This window comes from Corvus hawaiiensis, chromosome 5 (genome assembly GCF_020740725.1).
Source record: "Corvus hawaiiensis isolate bCorHaw1 chromosome 5, bCorHaw1.pri.cur, whole genome shotgun sequence".
Lineage (NCBI taxonomy): Eukaryota > Metazoa > Chordata > Aves > Passeriformes > Corvidae > Corvus > Corvus hawaiiensis.
In genome coordinates, this window is record NC_063217.1 from 39,602,482 (window position 1) to 39,623,982 (window position 21,501).

Consider the following 21,501-nt stretch of genomic DNA (forward strand, 5'->3'; position numbering starts at 1 on the left):
TTGCCCTGACCCAGGTGCAGCACTTGGCACCTGGCCTTGTGGAACTTCATGAGGTTATCATCCCACTTCTCAAGCTTGTCCAGGTGCCTCTGGATGGCCCCAGCCTTCTGTACTATCCCTGCCCTGCTCAGCTTCCCATCCCCTGCAATTGCACTGACAGTGTGCTCAGTGTCCCTGGGTGTCATTGATAAATGCTCTCTGCATCCTTACTCAACCTACACAAACAGGGTTTATTAACAATGAAATAGTTCCAGTGCATATCTATTTTTTTTTTTTTCTTTCTTTAGGTTAAATGAAGGAGATGCTTACTACACACTCAAGGATTTTTAATTCCTCATTAAATCTATTTGGTATGATAAACTTGTGCTTTTTAGAATATATACTTCATTTTTAAAAGCAAGTTAAAATGGAACAATGCCTTTTTTTTTTTTAACCAGAACAAGTCAGAGTGAACTGTGTGATAATCCAAATGAGAATGTTCTACTGGCATTTAAACAGGTGGAAGGAGACTATATAGAGAAACTAAGTGTGTTACCCAAAGAACAAAAACCAACCAAAGCAAGCAGTACATAATACTCTTACCACACAGATCAGCAGTCTTTGAATTAGAAAGTTACTAGACCTGAGTTACCAAATATAATTTCAGAATAAAGCTTTAGTTAATAACCAATAATACAATAAACAACAAATCAATAATACAAAATAATGCAAAGTTTACTTTAGGAAGTTCACCTTTACAAATTGACATTTTAACAGCTCTAATGTCAACTAAACAATTGTTTTTAATAAATTTTAATTTTTTTAATAGTTACAAAACTGAGTAATTGTACTTTACCTTTCAGTTGCACTTTTTTTTCAGGCAGTGGCATACATGTTACTATAGCTCTCAGATATATATTGAACAAACATTGCAGTTCTGACAGCTAGCAAGGTTAGCCTCTCAGCAGGACAGCACTAGAAACTTTCAGCTCCTTTGGGAAGTATGTTCAGCAAGTACTTTGGCAATTATAATCAAACAAATTGTTGTAACTGTTTTCCAAGGTTTCTATTAAATCATGAAGTAGTATCTTCATGAACCACTATAAAAGCTTTTAAAGTGGCCCAGAAATTTAGTTTACAAAATCTGAAATATATAGAGGGCTTTATACCAGTACAGCAAAGTTTGATTAATATAATGTTCCAACCATATGTAGAATTGCTTCATTTTTCACCTCTTGTATCTTAAGGAGTCAGGAAGATCCAGAACTGTGTAATACAAATTACTGAGTTTAGTAAAATATGTAATTTCCTTTTTTTGGGTTTTTTTCTGGATTTTTTTTTTGTTGTTTTGTTGGTCTTTTTTCTGGGAAGGGCAAAGTTCTCAGCAGTATTTTCAAACAAACACTTCAGAGTTTAACACTGCCCTTTTGTTTACCTGTAATCTGAAAATATATACACACACATACCTAAGTTTAGATAACCTAAGAAAGGGAGGCTTTGACTACAGTCCTCATCACCACACAGAATTTTATGATGATGACCAAGATAGTGGTGTAAGTTATTCTCTATGGATAATAAGTAAAACGTGCATTAAGGACAACTCTGAACCCCATTTCTTTGAATCAGCTCTAGTCTTCATCCAAGACCACTGTCCTGCTTCCAGCCAGGACAGGGTTAATTTTTACAGTAGTCAGGAGGAGGCCTGCCTAGGACCCTGAGGTTGTTCTGTACCTCACATTATTTTCAGGGAACAGGGGAAGGGCTCCCTTCTGGGTCAGCCTAGTGCAGCCAAGGGAATGGGCGAGCGTCTCTGTTGTTGGGGATTTCTGTGTGAATCTCGCCTGCCCTGTCAAACCTTAATGCTGAGCTATAAGGCACTTGGACAACAATGCTTGAAAAGCAGTCCTAGGACTGTAGCGAACCCCCACACCCACAACTTCTACTTTCAAAAATAGCGTATAGTAGTCTATTTGCTTTATGATTCTATGATGGTGTCTTCTCACTAAGAGACAAAGCATCTGCATGAAAGTTTATCAAACTCTCCTGAAATAACAGAAATGAACAGAAGACAGGTTGAAAATATGTAAGCTACAGAAACTTCTACGGCTTCTGATTAACCCTAGCTCATTAAGAATTTTATTGTCACTGTAGAAGAAAAAAAATTCTCTGCAACTTTCTGGCAATGAATTTCACAGGTGCCTCATCTGACTCTAAAATTGTTCCATTACTCTTGCTTTTATTAGTGAGACCAACCTCCACCTGTGACACTTTCTGCCATTATCATCTCGCTCAGCCTTTGTTACCTCAGTGATTTGAATTAACATTTCTCTCCTACACATGCAGAACATGACAAGAATGTATAGAGATAACAGCAGAAGAAAATCATAGGAGAAAACTGAAATACAGTAAGATTTAAGAGACAAGCATCAAGAACTAAAAGACTAACCATAAAGAGAATTTTCACTACCTTCCTTATTGTAATGCAGACAGAAAAGTAGTATTATTGTTATAAATACTAGAAACTATTTTTTCAGCACATTTAATAAAGGAAACTGCCACAAGAAAATTGAGGCCAAGAACTGAACACAAAATTAGGTCAACATTTCCTGAAACAAGTTTCCCTAAGTATTATGTCACAGTAAGTATATTAGTAAGTATTGCAGAGATTTAAATTTAAGTAATATTTTTCTTACAGAGTTACAGAGGTAATTTGCAGATTATTGACTTTTCTGCTTGCCAGTGAAAACTTTTGAAGGAATATCAAATATTCTGCATTTTGATTTAGTACTTGCCAGTTGACGTATCTATCTAATACAGAATTTCTTTAAAATCTAGCATCAGCTTTTGCTGAAGCATGAACAGGAAACAAAATACAGCTTTATTCTGAAACAGTACTACTGTCTGTGTATTCCAATAACTAAAGCACAATTATCTCTTGGATCCAACAAAATAGCCAGCAAAGTAGAAATGATGGTCTTTTTACCCTTTGTATTGATTTTCATGGACTAAAATTTCCATGAGTTCTAAATCATTAATACATACAGTGAGAACTACTGTTTTCCTTTTGTCTTGTCGTTACACAGATTTTAGAAGAGAATTTTTGTGTTTTAAAAGCTAGATTCTCCAAAAGTTTTCACTTATACAGCAAGTTAATATCTGTCCAAGTATTCCCAAACTGTTGCCAGAAAGAGCTGAAATTTTATTGTGATGTTTCTTTTTCCTGAAGGCAGGATTTCAGAAGTGTAGCTGACACCCTTCTGCAATGTTTAACAAGAACACTGATGCAATGCTTCCATTTCAAAAGCACAAAACAAATTATTGAAATTACACTAGAACTTACACCTTCAATATACATTAAACACATCACAGAAAAAGGGAACAGCCAAGGGGAGATAGGCAAAACAATTTTCTGTAATGCCTTCAATATCCTTTCTTTTTGTTGTGGCTCTCCTCCCTCCCGGCCCATGAGGTGAATGTCTTGGCTGTTCTCTTACCATTTAAGTGCAAGTGCTGCTGTACCCAGACAACAATTTACTGCCCCCTGCCACTGAGGCTCCACCCAACCCGCTTTCTGGGACACCTCAGTTCCCCACCCCTGAAACATACCCCAGAAGGTTTGCGCTCTTGAAGATGCAGCATCTATGGCTATGCTTTGGTCTTGATCAGGACATGAAAATTTTGGTTGTTTCTTCAGTTTGTGAGTATACTATAAAAATCACTTCATTGCATTGTACTGCTCATAAGCAGTTTCATTTCCAACACAGAAATACCTCAACTGGCAAGAATCAGGGAGAAGAACAGCTGTAAAATCACAAGTATCCCCACCTTTTAAATGTATTAAGTAGTATTTATTGAATTCCAGCTTCTTTTTCTTTCCAGTCTTTCTTCACATGTGATTTTCTTCTAGTAGACATTTTGTCTTCAGCAACAGAAAAATATTCTGATGCATGGCTGGTATCAGTAGAGACAGATGTTTGACTTAGCTCTTAAGTGTCCGAAGTGCTGTCTTTTAGGATTCTTCCTGTCTCACTTACTGCAAGCACAGAACCTCCTAAAGATGGATCACTGCATGTGCCAGAACAAGCTGTATTCTGAAACTGTACAGGCTCAGGTTTATCCTCCCTTCTAGGACACACACAGTTGTTTTCAGCAATAGTTTTTTCATCTTTTTCCTTTTTTTCTTGTTGTGTTGCTGTAATGAGTTGAGTGGAAGATGCATTCTCACATTCAGCGGGAAGGACTCCTGAACATAACGGCTGATAAGGAGTGTTACCATCACCAAGCGTTTCTGCACTTCCAGCGTTTTCAGATGAGTTCACAGGCAAACATGAGCCTTCACATTTTGAATGACCCTGAAGAAAAGCAGGCTCTGCACACTCTGAAGATACAGGTTTCTCTAGATTCAGAAGTGTTTTGTCAGGAGATTTCATCTTCTCCTTATCCATTTTTTCTGTTCCGTTTCCAGAAAAAAACATGGAAGAAGTCAGCAAATCAGAGGTATTTCTGACAATGCCTCCAAATGAAAATACTGGTGAAGGCAATGGAAAGTTAGTTTTAAAAGAAAATGAAAAATTACTGGTGGGAAGGGGCGTCTTGGAGACACCATTCACCCCAGCTCCAGTGTTGGTTTCTGAAGTACTGCAAGCTACAGTTGTGCTGGATTCTGAAGTGTGAGGTTTTTGTTGCCCTACGACAGGTGGTTTCTGTGTACCATATCCTGCAGGTTCCTTTGCACAGGGTGTTTTTTCCCTCACATGAGATAATCTTTTTTTGTCAGATGGCATCTCAGTTTGGCTAAAATATGATGATAATGGTAACACCGTACATGAATTGCTGACTTCTGATCCTGCAAACCAGCTGCCTTCTGAATTGCCAAAGGGAAACAAAACGTGTGGTTTCTCACTTTCTGCTGAGTCTAAATTAGGACTGGTTGAAGCATCACAAACTACGTTTTTGGTTTCAGGACCATAATTATCCTGGTTATTGGTTTTATCCAGCTTATCACATCTCCCTAAATAAAACTGAGGGAAAGCACATTTCTTGTCTTGCTTTTTAAAGGAAAATGTACCTCTACCTTTACTAAATCTTGGTAATGAGTTGTTAGATGCATTGAAAGTAAAAGGTACACCTGAAGGTCTCTCTGCTGAAACATCTACAGATTCTGAATTTGAAACAGTAACAGCCACTGTTGCTGCTGGCTTAAAGTCTGATGAAGTGCTAGAATTTGAGTCAATTTTATTGGAAACAGTACCTGCTGATGCTTGTCTTGGCAATTTTTCTTTACCTAACAAGTCTGGAGAGGTTTCTGACAAGGCTGGAGCAGACACTTCCTGCGCACTTCCCTCATGAAATAATTTTAAGTCACCATTTGTTTCAGAAAAAATCATATTTGTGGGTGGAATGCTATGAGCACTGCTTCCAGAAAAGCTTCTTTTGTCAAAGCCATCCGCTCTTCGTAGAATTCCCATTTTTATTTTATCTGTGTTATTTGCTTTGGTAGGTGAAGACATAGAAGAAGTTCCTGAGGACTTATCCTTGGAGGTGTCAGCAGTTACAAATTTATACTTTTTATTTGCAGGGAAATTTGGAGTCTTAAACACATTGGAGAGCTTCTGAAGTTCCATATAGTATTTGTAACGTAACTCCTATAATTACAGCAAAAAAAAATTCACATTATCTAACATGGCATTTATGGATTCAGAGGCTATAAAACTCACATATGACTAAGACTGAAGAAAAGTTTTCATATATTCTAGAGCATTTATAATGTATTTTTCCATTGCTACTGGAAGGCAACAGAACACAAGTCATTACAGAAAAAAGTGCTTTAAAAACGACTGAACAAGATACACATAGAACCATGATGACAAAGCACATTTTGAAAGAGAAGACTAGAGAAAACTGTATTTGAAGTGACTATCAAACCCCAAAATAGATAAAAATACTAACTTAGATATTAAGCAACAAATTCTCAATCAAATTTTCATGAAAAATAGCCATCTGAAATTGTTAGGTGGTGGGGTTTTTGTTATATTTGTTTTGTTATTATATATAATTGCATTATTAATGGCAATAGAAAACGGGTATTTTCCAAAATAATACAGAAAAAAAATTTCTATATTTAAAAGACCTAAGCAACTTTTTAATTCAATCATCTGCCACTGGTATTCTCAGAACATGCATAATGTGATTTACTGCCAGCCATGCTTCACTAACTAACTAGAATCATTCTGTACAGAACAATATTCAGCCACCCACATGGAGCTGCTAGTAAGGAAAAAAAGAAAAAAAATTTAGTTGTATAACTACATCATTTGAAATGAAACAAAAAAGAGATTGGATTCAGTTTCATGTCAAATGATTATGTGGTCTTACAAGATGGAACTCTATTATCTTTAGAAAACAGAATACAGGCAGATGACTTCCTCTTCAAGTAGACACTAGGGAAGTTTATTTGGATTAGAAAGCTACAGATGTGACTCAAAAAGCCACACTAAATATAAAAGTAAGTATTTGAAGTCAGTAGTAAGATGAAGTTTCAGCTTTCTAAAGGGAAAAAAAAAGTTAAATTCTGACAGCTTCAATACCTAGTCAGATTTCATTCTAGAAACGGAAGGGCAACTTTCTACTAAGGAAACTGAAAAACATTTTAAAAGCTTATTTAGAAAGCTGCATCACAACAAATAGTAACTTAGCCATACTTAAACTGATGTTCAATCATACCTCATGACTCATATTTTGAAATGCTGACATTTCTGATATTGACATAAATCGAGTGGGGATCCTGCTACCGTCTGCTTCATCCTGTCCTGCTACAGGCTGAAAAATATTTCACAGCAGAAATTATATTTCATTTTGATACCAAATGAAAAAATAGTACCATGTTGTAGACCACATAGCCAATAACTTACAAGAAACGTGCCGGGCATATTCTTCTGGTCCTGCCACTGCTTTAAGGTATCTTTAAATAGAGTTGAGCTCTCATTTCCTTCATAAGGTAGCTCTATTAGAAAGAACACAAGGATATGATGTAGAATATATTAAATATGGAAAACACTGAAAGGTTCCTGTGCACCTAAACAGATTCAACTTAAGAACAAAAATACAGTGCCCTGAGACCCTAGCACTTGTTGTATTTTCTGTGATATAAAGCAAGAAGCCTGTGTAATACGTTTTCTTAAATGCTTGAAATGCCTGCCCTGACACAAAACCTAACACCTCCTCCTGTGAAGTAAAGGCGTTGAATGTGAGCATAGCCAACACTGGCATGACACTACAACAAACGCCCATCTAGTTCAGCAACACACTCCTGACAGCAGCGCTATCAGCTGGATATGAAAAGTACAATACGGCACCCAGATTCCAAAAATACAGCCTAGGAACTTCCTAGAGAAAGCACATTCATAAAACACATTTAAAATCCTTCAAGGAATTTATAATTCATTTAATTTGTTGGGGTGTTTTCTTGCATGTGGTTGCCATGCAGATTGTTTATTAGCAATTGGTTCTGCAAGTTCCAGGTTTCTAGACTTCCAAAATCTTGTCTTAATTTTAAGTCCTTCTTCCCTACCTTGAACAATGCTTGCATTAACAGGTGCTAACTCCAATGCTAAGATTTCATTAACCACAGATTTGATATCTATCGTCTTTGGCATATACACTGGTGGTTTTTCCCAGTTGGATGCTATATTCATCACATCAAGCTGAGTTTTCATTCTGGAAATGGAAAAAAAAAAAAACAACCAAAAATGAACCAATTTAACCTTTTTTCTTCATGCTTACAGGCTAGCTAAATTATACCTGTCTAATATTAAAAAAAAAGAAATCACTAGGAAGGAGCAGGAATCAGAAAAATTATGTCTTCGATAAAATGTCAAGTTCTCTTAGAGTTTTTTGTTGAGTTTTTTCTTAGAACTTGTTCACTCAAATAAGGTTTCATACTCAATGAAAACTGCAAGAAGTAGTGCTGGTAGGTCAGCAAAAAATTACCCCCTCCACTTTCTTAGTATACACTGCCTCAATATAAATTGTACTTCTTCAGAGGGCATTGCTAATGTTAGTCTGAACCACAGTGTTTTTTGAAGAACTCAATTTCCAATATTCTTTCTTAAATGCAGGTTAAAAAGTTCTAAGAAATGTATTTAAGAATCCTTAGAAGACATTACAGGGTATGTGCACTACAAACACAAACCCAAAGATACTGCAGAATCTCCACACATACTGTTACACTGAAAGATTTCTGTAAAAGCTTCAAGCATGCTTCAGTGTTCCTGAGTTTAAATAAGATATCTGAAAATATCCAATCACCAAGTATTAATCAATTTCTATATTCACTTTTTATTAGGGAGATAATTCAAAAGCTTGATTGTCTCTAATCCCAGATAGTACGTCACTCAAATTCTTGACAAATTTACTAAAATTTGGAATATTGGGCATCCAAAAATCTGAAAGTATTATAATCTGTTAATTACTCAATACTATTTTAATTTTAAATTTCTTATCTTATGATACCCAATGTAGCTATTTTTTTAGTTTTTAATCCTAAAAATCTGAAAGACCACGAGAGAACTAAAAGAACATGAAAAGAATATACCTTGTATTCAAGCCACAGGCCACCTATAAAAAAAACCAAAATTTTGTAAGATATGAGCATTTCTCCAACTATCAGGAAGTTACTGCTTTATCCAAATAGTTGACAGACCCAAGTCCCTGTCTTCATTTCACAGAACTATAGAAAATAAACCTGTTAACATTAAAAAACCAACCAATCAAGCAAAAAAAGCCCAACTCAAACAAGAGTATCTGTGACAAGATTTATCTTGTAATATATTGTGATAAATACAAAAAGAACTTCTTCAGAGCCAAATGAAGGCATTCAGATCATGGTCTATATGGTTACCTAACCAGTTTCAGAAGTCTGGATATTTGTAAACATTCAAATGAAGGACTGTTTTGTATTTCTTGGAGAGGGAAGCCTCTGCTATGTGCTCTCAATCTGCTATTATACTATTAAAAAAAGCTATCTTTCAGTTTTAAATCAGACAGATAACGGTAGTAGGAAGTGCAGTGCACTGCACTGTGGTCAAGTGAGACTTCCCAAAGAACATGTAATGAAAAGTGAAAAAACCGGACTGGATTAGAGCTGCTTCCTTATAAAAACCTGGTGATCTCACTGTACCGGATCTTTACACAACCAATGTACTGTTATGGAGGGCAGGTGGGGAGGTTAAAGAGAAAGAAAACAAACAGCAGGAAGAGTAAGTAGATGAACAGGAGGAATAGGAGGAAAAAGATGAGGAAGGTAAGAAGGAACCAAAGGTGACAGTGGAGGAAGAACAGAAGGCATAGGAGAAACAGAAGGAACAGGCACAATATGAAGCACACCAGGAGACACAGGAGGAAGAAGATGAAAACAGGATGGGGAATGAGAAGAAAAGAGGGGGAAGAGGAACAGTAAGAAAAGGAAGAAGTCGAGAATTAGTGACATACTAATCACTGGAATCACAGTATTTGTTCCAGAATTGGGAGTCGCTTTTACTTCAAGTGAAAGTTAAATTTTCCTTAACGAGTTGTTACCAGACACTTAGTCAAATTCTGTACTTTCTTAGCGTCCCATTTATCTGGAGGCACCTAAGGACCCACTGCAGAAATCAGCAACACACTGTTTCTTAGGAAAGCATACAGTAAAAATCACCGATAAGCTGCAAATAAAGCTTTTCCAAACTTTTCTAAAACTAAAAAACATTGTTACAAAAAAAGTATGAGTGTTAACTAATTTTAGTCTGTATTTTTCATTTGTTGACTTTGTTTTCCCTGATCGATTTTAATCATGACCTACAATACAGGAGGCTCTATTTGAGTTCTTTATACAACTGATATCTAAAACAAAAGGCCATCACCTCCAGGAAACACTGAGGATCACACTCATGGACAAGCTTTTCACAATCCTTCAAAAAATTCTCAATAGTCTTCTTGTGAGTTTCTTTCATTTTCTTCCAAATCTGAAATTCTTTCTCTTTTTTAACTCTTTGATTTTCAAGATCTTCTAGTAATTGCTTTTTTTTCATTTCTAGAGTTTTGAAAATTTCTCCAAATTTCAGCTCAATTATCTCGGTATCATTTTTCAGCATCATCTAGAAGCAGAAGAACACAAGAACAGATGCAAATGCAATAACAATGTCCACACAAGAGTCACTTCTCTAAGTAAGCTCAGAGCACATCTATGCCACAAGGAGCACCTGTATGCTCCAGGCTGTGGTTAAACTAACCAGAGAAGAGAAACAAAGACACACACACACACAGAATATCCAGCATCTGTAACTCACATCTGTATGAGTCGGTCGTTTTGAGATCTCATTCACCAGCTTCTCATTTATTATCCTCATTTGTTTCAGAGTGCTAAAGAAGGTTAACTGAAAGACAGTTGAAACATCTATTATGACTTCATCCATTCCTTAAAATAAACACATTTCAGTGCTTACCTAGAATCAGATCAAGACAGACAAGGAGCTACTGGACAGGGTCCAGTGGAGGGCCACAAGGATGATCAGGGGACTAGAGCATCTCTTTTATGAGGAGAGACTGCAGGACCTGGGCCTGTTTAGTCTGGAGAAGGCTGAAAGGGGATCTAATTGACGCATATAAATATCTCAAAAGTGGGTGCCAGACTTTTTTCAGTGGTGCCCAGTGACAGGACAGGGAGCAGAGGCCATAAACTAAACCACTAAAGTTTCACCTCAACATGAGCAAGAACTTCTTTACATTGAGGGTGGCAGAGCACTGGAACAGGCTGCCCAGGGAGGTCGTGGAGTCTCCCACTCTGGAGACATTCAAACCCCACCAGGACACATTCCTGTGTCATGTGCTCCAGGTGACCCTGCCTTGGCAGGGGGTTGGACTGGATGATCTCCAGAAGTTCCTTCCAACCATATCCATTCTGTGATATTCTGGACAATATAGTAAAAAAAGTTTGTGATTCAGAACGTCACTTAGTAACATTTAATGCTTTCCTGGATCAGTACACAAACTTTCTTCTGCTGTTTCTCAAAGTAATGTTCTTAGGCTCACCTACAATGCATACTGATAGAATGACTACTTTATAATTAAAACATTGTTTTCCTCAGGCTTTTTCAACCCCTCCCCTCACATCTATCTATCTATCACAAGTAAGTTTTAATGGTGTTATCCCAGTTTGGCAAAAAACTGTGGGATATTCATTTTTTCTTTTTATGCCTCACATTGCTAAAATAGAAAGCTGTTCATAATCAAGATAGTTCTGTTTGGGTTTGAACTAATATTATCACTGAGTTTTCCTCCTTTATCTCTCTACAGTATCACTACTTTACATTATGTAGTATGTCTAGTGCAAAGGCTGTTTTCCCCTGGTTTCCCAAGTGACATACAACGGGTGATGGCAAAGGCAGAAGGAAAATCAGGGTAAAAGCAACTTTTGTTTTAAAGAATCAGCACTGCTCTGTTTAAACCTTTATACTTGTACTTTTCATCACTGCCCTGCAGTTGTTTCAATTACTGCACAATAGAACTGCCACCCTGCACTCAATTTGCACAGGGCACGAAAAGCTCGTCCTACCCAAATAGTCACTATTTTGTTAAAAATCACAACTTCTACAACCAGCCAACCAACCATTATGACAGGCAGTTGCTTTCTTATGCAAACTGGAAGGCATCTTGTTTTTACGTTTATTATTACTCACCCAAACTATCTATCCCTAAATACGTAATTATCTATGACCCAAATTAGCTATGGCAGCTCAGAGAGCCTATAAACAAAACATTTGTGGGTGCGTTTTTGGAGTTGTTAGATCTTCCTGAACTTGGGAAAACAACAACAAAAAACCCAAACATCAACAGCCCTCCACCAATCAAACCAACAAAAACCGAGACACCACCCCAAAATCAACTCTCCAGGTCCTTCGGTAAACTGGGTTCAGATCTGTTGATACTGTAATACCGCCTGGTCCCCTGCGTGCGCAGACTGTTTAGATACAGTCTGACAGCAACCCGGAAAGGCACACCCCGGCAGTCCACAAACTCCTGAGTCTGCCCCAAAGCAGCACAGGCCCTCTGCCCCTCTCCTGCCCACCACGCCGCGGTTTCCCCTGTGTTTCTGAGTAACAGCAACCTGTGCCCGGTGGGACCTTAAGTGTACAGCCCGACCTCCCAGCCGACCCCTGGAGCGGAGGGGGGAGCGCCGCGCTTACTTTCTCTTCCTGGTACACCGTGTCTATGAGATTGACAGAGTGGAAGATGCCCTGATGCTCCTCGGAGACGCACTGCCCGCACCCCGCCTGCCGGCACATGCGGCAGTAGAGCTGCACCGGCCGGCTCGGGTGTTTCTGGCAGCTTCCTCCGAACGCCTGCGGGGAGACCAGGTCCGACCCCGGCTTCGGCCCCAGCGCCGCCTCCCCGGCCGTGGCGGCGCCCGCCGCGCCGGACCGGTAGAGCTTGACTATCTCCGCCAGGGTGGTGTTGACGGGCAGGGCGGCGACGCCGCCGCGGGGCAGAGGGCACAACTTCCTGCACAGCGGACACGGCACCCGGCCGCAGGACGGGCCCGGGCCCGGGCCCGGCGCCCCGCGGCCGAGACGGGCCTGCCCCGGGCTCCGCTGCAGCTGCCGCAGGCGGGCGGCCTCAGCCGAGGCCAGGCACTCTACCACGCAGCCCCGGCAGAAGTTGTGCGAGCACAGCGGCAGCGTCACCGGCTCCTCCAACAGCGACAGGCACACGGCGCACGTCAGGCTCGCCTCCATCAGCGCCGGCGAGAGAACGAGAGGCCGCCGCTCCTGCTGCTCCGGGCCCCAGTCTTCCTTCTGCTTCCACCTCCACGGCACCGAGAGGCTGCGGCCGGCCGGCCGGCCGGCCTGCCGCAGAAACCGGGAGCGCCCCGCTCCAAACACCGCTTCCAGCCGTCAACTTCCCAAGAAGTGCCGCCCGGCCGTGGGGGTGGGGCGAGGAGAAGCGCGTCAGCGATAGGCGGAGGCGCGAGATTGACATCGTCCTTGTCCAATAAAAGCATGCGACGGCATGGGGGCGGGGCAGAGCCTTTTGGGTCCTGCCTCCTGCCTGGCGCGTGAGCGCCCACGCGCCGTGGCGCCCGCGCGGTCCTAGCGCCGCCGCCGCCATTTTGTGCCGGGCTGTGTGCGGAAGTGCCGCCTCACGTACCGTGAGGGGAGCTCCGGACCGTGTTCTGTGGGAAGCAGTGGGACCTCGGCGCGTTTGCAGTCGAGAGGAGTGTCGTTGTTAATTTCTGCAAACGTGCAGAGTTAAAACGAAGTGACTCCACAGTGCCGAGGTACGGCTGTTGGGAGCTACCTCCAGCTACCGTTGCAAAATCAGAACATATTTTCCGTTTAGAATTACGTTGGTGCTGAGCAATTGGGACGGTGCTCAGCTCATTCTCCCCCTTCAAATCCTCCCCCCCCCCCCCTTTTGTTTATTTTTACTCCCAGAACCATTCCTCCCAAAGTTCTGTCTTAAGAATTTTATTATCTGCCCGAAGTGTTTGGAAATGAGTCAAACTTAAGAGAGATTCGAAAGAAATTTTAAGTTTATTATAAATCAATATATTTGTAACAGCATATCAGTATTTGCAAAGAAATCAGATAGGCTGTAATTAGTGTTATATCCAGAGGCTGAGGGAAGCGACAGGTGCACAAAAGCAACCACGTATTTGTACCTTTCTGTAGCAGTGCTTTGTTCAGTCACACGGACTGCACCTGCAGAAAGTGCCTCTCTAAAAACATGCAGAAGGTCTGTGTCCAGTTGGACACCTTGCAGCGGCGGGAGAAAAGCAGATACTTGAGTGAACATTACCACACTTCCCCTCACTTCTATTTCCGTAAGAGGCTGACAGGTGGTATACACGGACAGGCTGCCCTGAATAGACCCGGGGTACTTAAAAGCAGCGTCACGTTTTCCTTTGGGGCGGGGACTCGGGGTCGGGCTCTGCTGCCTTTCCTCGCTGCCGTGGGTGCTGCTGTGACCAGATGCTGTCTCAGATCGTTCACGGGTATTCCCGGGAGCGCCGCCTCCTTCAGCCTCTCTCAGAGGTGCAATGTTACCCAATAGCAGTCAGTTCTTGAATTTAATCACCTAGGGCATCCTGGGTATACCTCCATGCTCCGGAGGTCAGTATTCAATTAATGGTTAAAATGAGATAGGTAAAAAAGGAATTCAGAGTTTAATCCACTGGAACATTGCTTAAAGCTAAGTAGTGCTTCACCTTCCAGGTTTTCCAGCACATGGCACTGGACTGGATGGAGTACTTGATTCTAATTTTTACTTTTGTTTCAAACAGAATAGGGGAAATGCCATTGAGTATACGAGCTAAATGAAAGAGAATACAAAAGCACTCTGGTGAGTGACTGATAATAGATGGGGGCAGATGCTTAGTCTGGTAGTAACTAAAACAATAATGTTCAATAGCATAAAATATGAGATATAAGAAGTAGGAAAAAGGAGAAAAAAATCCTTAAGGGAGGAAATCTTCTTGCTAAAATAAATAAAGCAAAATATTTTTTTTCTCTCCAATGTGGAAGTAAATAAATTCTTCCAGAGCCTGTCAATAAATGTTTGGGATGTTGGGACATTAAATGATAAACAAATGCTTACATGGAGTAATTTTACCACTTGCTCCATTAATTTACATTAATCATAAAACCAGAAATATTAATTAGAACTAGGGATAAAACCTTGTTCCTGCCAACATTTTTTCCTGTCTCAAGAAAGATTTAATATTAGCAAATATGACAGTACTAATTTTTCTGTTCTATTATGTAAAATAGGAATCTTTTACAGTTAGTGCATTGCACATAGTTTCAATTTCTATTTAAAATAGGTTTGCACAGCCTTCAGAGTTCATCTTCTTAGTAATCTTCTGTATCACCAGCACAGATAGCAAGTAAAGCGCTCTCATAATGCCCTGAAGCAAAATGCTGCAAGGAAAAAAAAAAATCAACTTTTCTGTGACTATACATTTTCTGATTTTTTTCTTTTCTTGGTGTGTGACAAGGACTAGACTATTATAAGGTTTTGTAAAACACTGCACTTTTTTCATAAGGGTTCTAGGCAGAGATATTTTAAATTTCACTTTCCATGGCCTTCGGTTGCTTGGGCACCTAGAGATAATCTACCTTTGAAAGGCTGGATCTAATCTGTTTATTAATCCTCAAGTTCAATACCAAAAATTCATGAGCGGTTTTGTACAGTTGCTGCACATCTTGCAGTTGGATTATAGTGACATAGAAAAGGTAGTGTCCTAGCAAGAATCATTTTTTTGTACAATTAAACAGTTTCAAAGTTTTGTTTTAAGATACAAACCAGGAGTAGGACAGGAACAGGGTTTGTGAAGGTACTACCTAAGCACAAGGATAAAACCAGATATTTATCTCATTTTTGCACAAAAGTGATATCACCTAGCCTTACAGGTCAACATGAAATAAGATGTTATCAAATAGTGTAGAAATCATTCATGCAAACTCTTGTTCAGAGCACACTGTCGTGCCCTGCTTATATACACATCTTGCATTGGGGAGGGATAAAATCACAGAGAGTGAGTTGAGAATTCACTGCTCACTTGCTCAAATCAAACTGAGGCACTGAAAATGCGCTATTGTTTTTACACCTTGCTTTTTGGTTTGTTTTGTTTTAAACCAAATGGTTAAACAGAGGGGCACAGTCTGTGTGATACCAGTGCTGAATATATGCAAAAGTTTGTGAAAACTTACTTTAATGTCATGGAAGAGTGATTTCCCGTATCTCTCTTTGTATCGCTGTCGTATGTTCATCAAGTCAATCTCACTCCTGGCTATGAGAATCCTAATAACTGTTTTATTGTGAAACCCAAAGTCCTACAATGAAAAAAGAAGATGAGAGGAAACTTGACAGTTGAACAATATGTGTTTGCCCATCTGTGTATGCTCCTATTAATGTTTAATAGATAAAGACAAGATCTACCCGTGTAGGATATATAAGTATATAGGGTACATAAGATATATCCATAAAGGTATCCTAGACTTTAAAGGAGTCTAAGCATGTAAGGGTTTTATCCTAGAGAGGTTTCATGTACTCAAATAATAGAATTCATGTTACTGAATAACAAGGGGTCCCCATATGCGACTGATTTATCCATGCACTGAAACTTTTAAAAAAGGAAATTCTGATGAACTTCTGTCAGTATTCTTAGGAATTCAGTTTGTGGGTAGCAGTTGTGGCTCTTGTTGTGGAGTCCATTCAAACTATAATGAGGCCAGTAATCTATTTCACAACAGCTGCTGCCTCATGTGAATTAAGTGAGATTTTTAACCATAGATTTAGAATTTACATAGCATGTGTTCAGATCTGTTATATTGATGCCTTAGATCTTGACCTTTGTGTTTTTCAAATCCTGTACTGCTTAGAGTGCAACCCTGTAGTTTCTTGGGGCCTGTTGGTTTCTGCTCTCTCAGGCTGGGTAGACATAACAAAAGCCTCTCCGGGCCTGCACTCCAAGGTCACCCACACCATCCTAGGCCCAAAAAGTATAATCCAAAGAGCTTCTAAGGAGGACAAGCAGAGGGGAACTTACATCACTGAACTGAAGGTTTAATTGGAGAATTAACCCTGATATGCAAATGAACCAAACCTATAAAGGTATGAAGAACTCGTGACCTGTCGTCCATCTTGGGGTCCATCTTGGCAATAACCTCTGGCTGCCAGGGTGTACCTTTGAAGGCCTTTCAAATAAATACCTATTTTATTCTTTTACTCCTGTCCAGTCTTTGTGTCTAGGAGGCCTCTTAAGGCATCAATATTGTAACTGTTTCTAAATAAATTTTCATAATGTAATTGTGTGAAGAATGGGGACATCTAGTGGCAATAAAAATAGTAAAAATAAATTGGCACTTTCACAAAAAATAAAAGAATATGCATGAAGTCCTACAAAGAAATATGACCATTTGTCTTTATGTAACATTAATTTATTATTTAATTTTTAGCCAAAAATATCTTATTTAATCTTATTAAATCTCTAGAGACAAAAATTAATTATTAAATCTCTAGAGACAAAAACTTACATAGTAAGAAAAAGGCACATTGAGTTCTGCACAGCAGGAGGAGTTACCATCCATAGGAAAAAAGTGTTCAATTAAAAAACAGTTGACAGTTACCAGACAGATATTTTTGAAGGTATCTAAGTAGTTAACCTTTTACTTTTACTGCTGAATTCTAACTGTTGCTTAGGCACTACTGCTTTGAAATTAATGTAGGTACCAACAGTTTTAAAACATGCAATCACACCTTAAAGATTGAAGAGACTGATTTGTAAGTACTTGTTTAAGAATAATCAAACAAAGAAAAAAAAAAAGGGAAGCTTCTTTTTATGACATGTGGAGAAAAATGACTACTTACATGAATTGCATTATAAAGCCTGTAAGCAAAGTAGGAAGGCTTGTCACGAATGCAGAGAACTAGGAGAGAAGAATTGCAACAGGTAAACAGAAGATGATTATAAAATAATTTCTTTTGGCTCCTTGAAATATAAAGCTGGGTAGTGCTGTCCATGCCTCAGCTTAAAATTAAGCTACCAATATTCACTAATATAACTATATTTATAATTTTAAAAGTTTGGTAACTTGTTTTGGGTTGCTATTGCATTGGCAGGCCTATTAAATATCAGTGAATACACTCACATGTCCTATTTGTAGAAATATTTTTATCCCTATTCTATAAATGAAGGACAAATATATATAAAGCTTGAAATTTGTTTGTATACCACCAAAGTCTTGAAAACATAGCTGGTTATTTAATATGTGTAAAATCAGTTGGAAATGCAGTTAGCATTAATCACACAAAATTTATTAGCAAGTAAAGTAGATACTAGTTCTGCTCAGTCAGAAGCTATTGCTGCATGGATACATTTTTAGATTTACACAAACATGGGAAAGTGGTTAAAATATTCTAATTATCTCTGAAAATTTTATTGCACAATATAGGAGATTAAAGGGGATAAAATATCAGAGAAATAATATTGTTAATGCACAAGAGATAATATACTAGATATTTATTAAGAGATTTCTGCTAGCGAAAACAATATCTTTACATTACCTATTGCAACCAGTAATTCTTGAAAGTATCCATCGTAACATTCATTAATGGCATCTACTATATCTTGCCCAGAGATATTTTGGAACTCCTGAAAAACTTGGGGGGGAAAAAAATTCTTGTTTTATTCTAGTTCATTAATAATCAACTTGCTATTTTGTTTTTTTTTCCGTGCTTCTCCCCAGTACTATAACTATTGAGTTTATTTTTCCCCCTTATTATTCTCAGTGTTTCATTATGTTTATGTTCCCCAGGTCAGGCAACCTAAATGAGTAGCCTGAAACCTGACTTCCAGGACATTCTTCAGTCTACAGTATAAAACGAATGCATGCCGCATATCTAGCAACATCTGTTCATGAAACTTGTAAGAACATCACTAGTAAGATGGCTTCCTTGCTTGGCTTGGCTAAAACTGGCGAGATTCATGGGTTGTGGCAAGAAGCCAGGACTTGCATGACGTGCACTCTCGCTGCATCATGCAGGTATCCAGACTTGCAAATATACAGGGTGTGCTTTCACCCTCAGGGAAAGAGGAACTTTTTTTTCTGCTGACTACAAAACTTATGGAGGACTACTGTATAGGCAGAGCCCTCAAATCTCAGGGAGAGAGCAGAACATAGAGCAGGTATGTTAATCCTGTCATCATCAGCTGAATGAATTTGTTGATCCATGATAGCAAAGTAGTTCTATGCTACTGTTGGAAGTTGACATAAGAAATACAACTGGCTGCACAGTGATAAACTTGTCAGCAGACAGACTTTTTCCACTGCAGAGCAGAAACTCGAACTTGTCACCGGATACAATAGTATTCTTTTCTACAATGGAAGATTTGGATGAGCTCACATAAATTTCTTGCAATCTGTAGTTATGTCTGATTTTCTGTTTTAAATAAAAATGGCCCTTATGTTTCTGTGTTTATGTTCATTATGGGAGAGCAGATGTGAACACAGAAGTGCTCCCATCAGAAATTTCTATGAAACTTCTGGGGAAAAGCTTCAACACAGTAATGTATTTTCACATGCAAACATTTCTTGAAAACACTCCATCCAGCTCTCCCAAGGTGTTTTCCCTCCTAAGAGTTGCTTAGAGAAAATGAAAAAATAGTTAAGAAAAATCTCCCTCCTCCTGTTATGTCATGTGTAGACTCAGTTCACCTGTAGTATTTGCCTTTTTTTGGTCATGCATTCTTCTCTGGCTTATTAGGCATCCTGATGCCTGTCTGTTCTGTCTACAGCCGTCAGTAGTCATCAGGCAAAGTTCGGTTTTGCATTACTTCCAAATTCCCATTAACATCAGTGGGAGTCTGAGAGGTCCAACAGTTCACACTTAGGTTTCAGGCTAATGTCCTGCTGCACACTGACTGTCTTGGTATGCAAAGCATGACTTTCTTAGCAAGTCACATTTTTCCTTTCCACTCTATATTCAAACAGCTGAACTGCTGGATTACCCATCCACAACTGCTGGTGACTCCTGTTGCAGAGAATCATTTGCAGCATGTTTTTGTGTTCGCCTGTCTTCTGCTGACATGCTTCCCATAGAATCTAATATATCAGAAAAAGGGAAAAAACTTATAAAAAATATTATTAAAAAATTATTATAAAAATACTTTAAGTACGTCCTAAATCACTTTTCACCTTTTTTTTTTTTTTTTAAATGTTTGAGAATGTCACATCTGAGCATATTTACCATTGCATCCTGAGCAGCTGTAGAAGGGTCAGCATATCCTTCCATCCTTGTTCCCTGAGGGAAAAAAGAGATACATTTACTTCAAAAGTTAAATTGTAAACCACTGTAGGAATATAAAGTTCTCTGTATATGAAGCTATGTTGAATTTCTTGAGATAACATATATAGGCTTTTAGGTTGGATCAGTATGTTGCATGGTTGAATTTGCAAATGTAGAAAATATCTTCAAGTTGTCACATTATTTTATGTCTTAATTTTCTTTAATAAGAGGAACTCTGGAATGGTAAGCAGTCTTGTGAGAGGAAAAAGTGGGGAAAGTGGATAAACCTGTCCAATTTTAGTCCTATTTTAAATGAGCTTTTACCTGACCATCACAATCCCACTACCATTTTCAGAATTATGGATGTTATATTGTTTACTCTAATATGTAACTCCGAGGGGAAAACAAGGATAGGAGTTACATTTGCCATTCACTGATTAGTTATCAATATGCGTATTACCAGAAGAATCTTTTCTCAATGTTTTTTTCTTCCTGCACAAACCATAGGAGCAAGCTCACCAAATAATGGAGATTTTGCTTGCTCATAATCATTGTCTAAAATGAAGATCCAAGACTAGGAAATTGTTTGACAACTTTGATACACAAACCACAAAAGAATAATTCTAATTTTCCCATACATTTAATAGCTTTTCAGTTACACAAAACAAGCTAACTTCTTTAGTAAACACACTATGATCTGAATTACATAGTCAGAAAAAGAGACGAGCACACTACTTTTGGAATTGCTTTTTTAACCGTAGTCATCTTGTAAAGATACAAATCAGCCTTAGTCGCAGAACTCTTAAGAATCTGAAGCTCATGTAATTACTGCCTTAATAAAAGTGTTTGAAGCAATTAAGTTTAAAATTTACAGTCGTGTTACCTTATATGTGGAGAATTAAAATTAGATATTGGCTGTCAGCTTGTAAAATTACTTATTTGTAGTTCTTTTTTGTTAAAAATGATAGTTTACATTTTAATTAAATGGTGAGAATTTCACGCAGTGAAATTTCTAGTAGTAAGATAAATTATTTGAAGTGAATTATGATGGAATGACTGCATAAAATTACATACACAAGAAAATAAGGGAATAAAGACAGGGAAGTGAACAATAAAATAACTTTAGTAGTACTCTACATGAATCAAATGCCCAATTTCTCCAGTAACATATGTATAATTATGTTTTAAATTGTAGAAAATTATCTTATTTCAATTAATACCCAAAAAAAGAGAATTAGAATAAAATCTGTTTGTCTCAGACTAGAATATTAACTAGCCTGATTTTGAAACTCATTACTCTGTTAATTTCTTTAGGAAGGACCATACCCTATAACCTCTTAGCTGCCTCACGCTGAACATGAAAACCATAAATACAATACTATAGCAATTGAATAGTTTGCTCTGCATATGTGGAGCATGTTTACTTCTCTCAGTAGTCTGATGTGTGTCATCAATCCCAAGATTTAATAGAAATCAAAGCAAAGGGTTTCTGCAAAAAATCATTAAAAGATGCATTGGAAATCTTGCATGGTTATAGATCTAGAAAGGGTATGTTTTAATGAAATATCACTGAGTTTTAATATAAGATCATATCCAAGCATGAGTGATTCGACTAACAATCTTCAGAAGTATACAGTATAACTGAGTAAAGTTGAGATTTCCTGCAGCTCTTCCTTATCTTGAGAGAAATAGCAGATT

The 21,501-nt window shown here is 38.5% G+C and overlaps 2 protein-coding genes across 5 annotated transcripts in view; both read right to left on the reverse strand.

The window, feature by feature from the left end:
• Positions 1-309: 309 nt before the first annotated feature.
• Positions 310-12,944, reverse strand: LOC125326083. The gene is made up of 8 exons (XM_048303882.1): positions 12,201-12,944; positions 10,305-10,391; positions 9,879-10,112; positions 8,573-8,595; positions 7,550-7,695; positions 6,891-6,982; positions 6,703-6,798; positions 310-5,624 (listed from the first exon to the last, which is right to left on the reverse strand). Exons 1-8 carry the CDS (start codon positions 12,747-12,749, stop codon positions 3,966-3,968), a joined length of 2,886 nt encoding a protein of 961 aa, XP_048159839.1. The 5' UTR covers positions 12,750-12,944; the 3' UTR covers positions 310-3,965.
• A 590-nt stretch (positions 12,945-13,534) lies between these two features.
• Positions 13,535-21,501, reverse strand: part of ANXA10 (annexin A10) — a 28,608-nt gene continuing 20,641 nt past the window's right edge. For 3 of the 4 annotated variants that reach the window (XM_048303883.1, XM_048303886.1, XM_048303884.1), the window contains 6 exons: positions 19,765-19,818; positions 19,526-19,619; positions 18,082-18,177; positions 17,386-17,444; positions 15,726-15,848; positions 14,292-14,933 (listed from right to left, as the gene is read on the reverse strand). In XM_048303883.1, coding sequence (XP_048159840.1) covers positions 14,865-14,933; positions 15,726-15,848; positions 17,386-17,444; positions 18,082-18,177; positions 19,526-19,619; positions 19,765-19,818 — 495 coding nt within the window. In that variant the 3' untranslated portion in view covers positions 14,292-14,864. Of the gene's footprint in view, positions 14,934-15,725; positions 15,849-17,385; positions 17,445-18,081; positions 18,178-19,525; positions 19,620-19,764; positions 19,819-21,501 lie in introns of all 4 variants that reach the window. The other variant, XM_048303885.1, reaches the window with a different exon arrangement.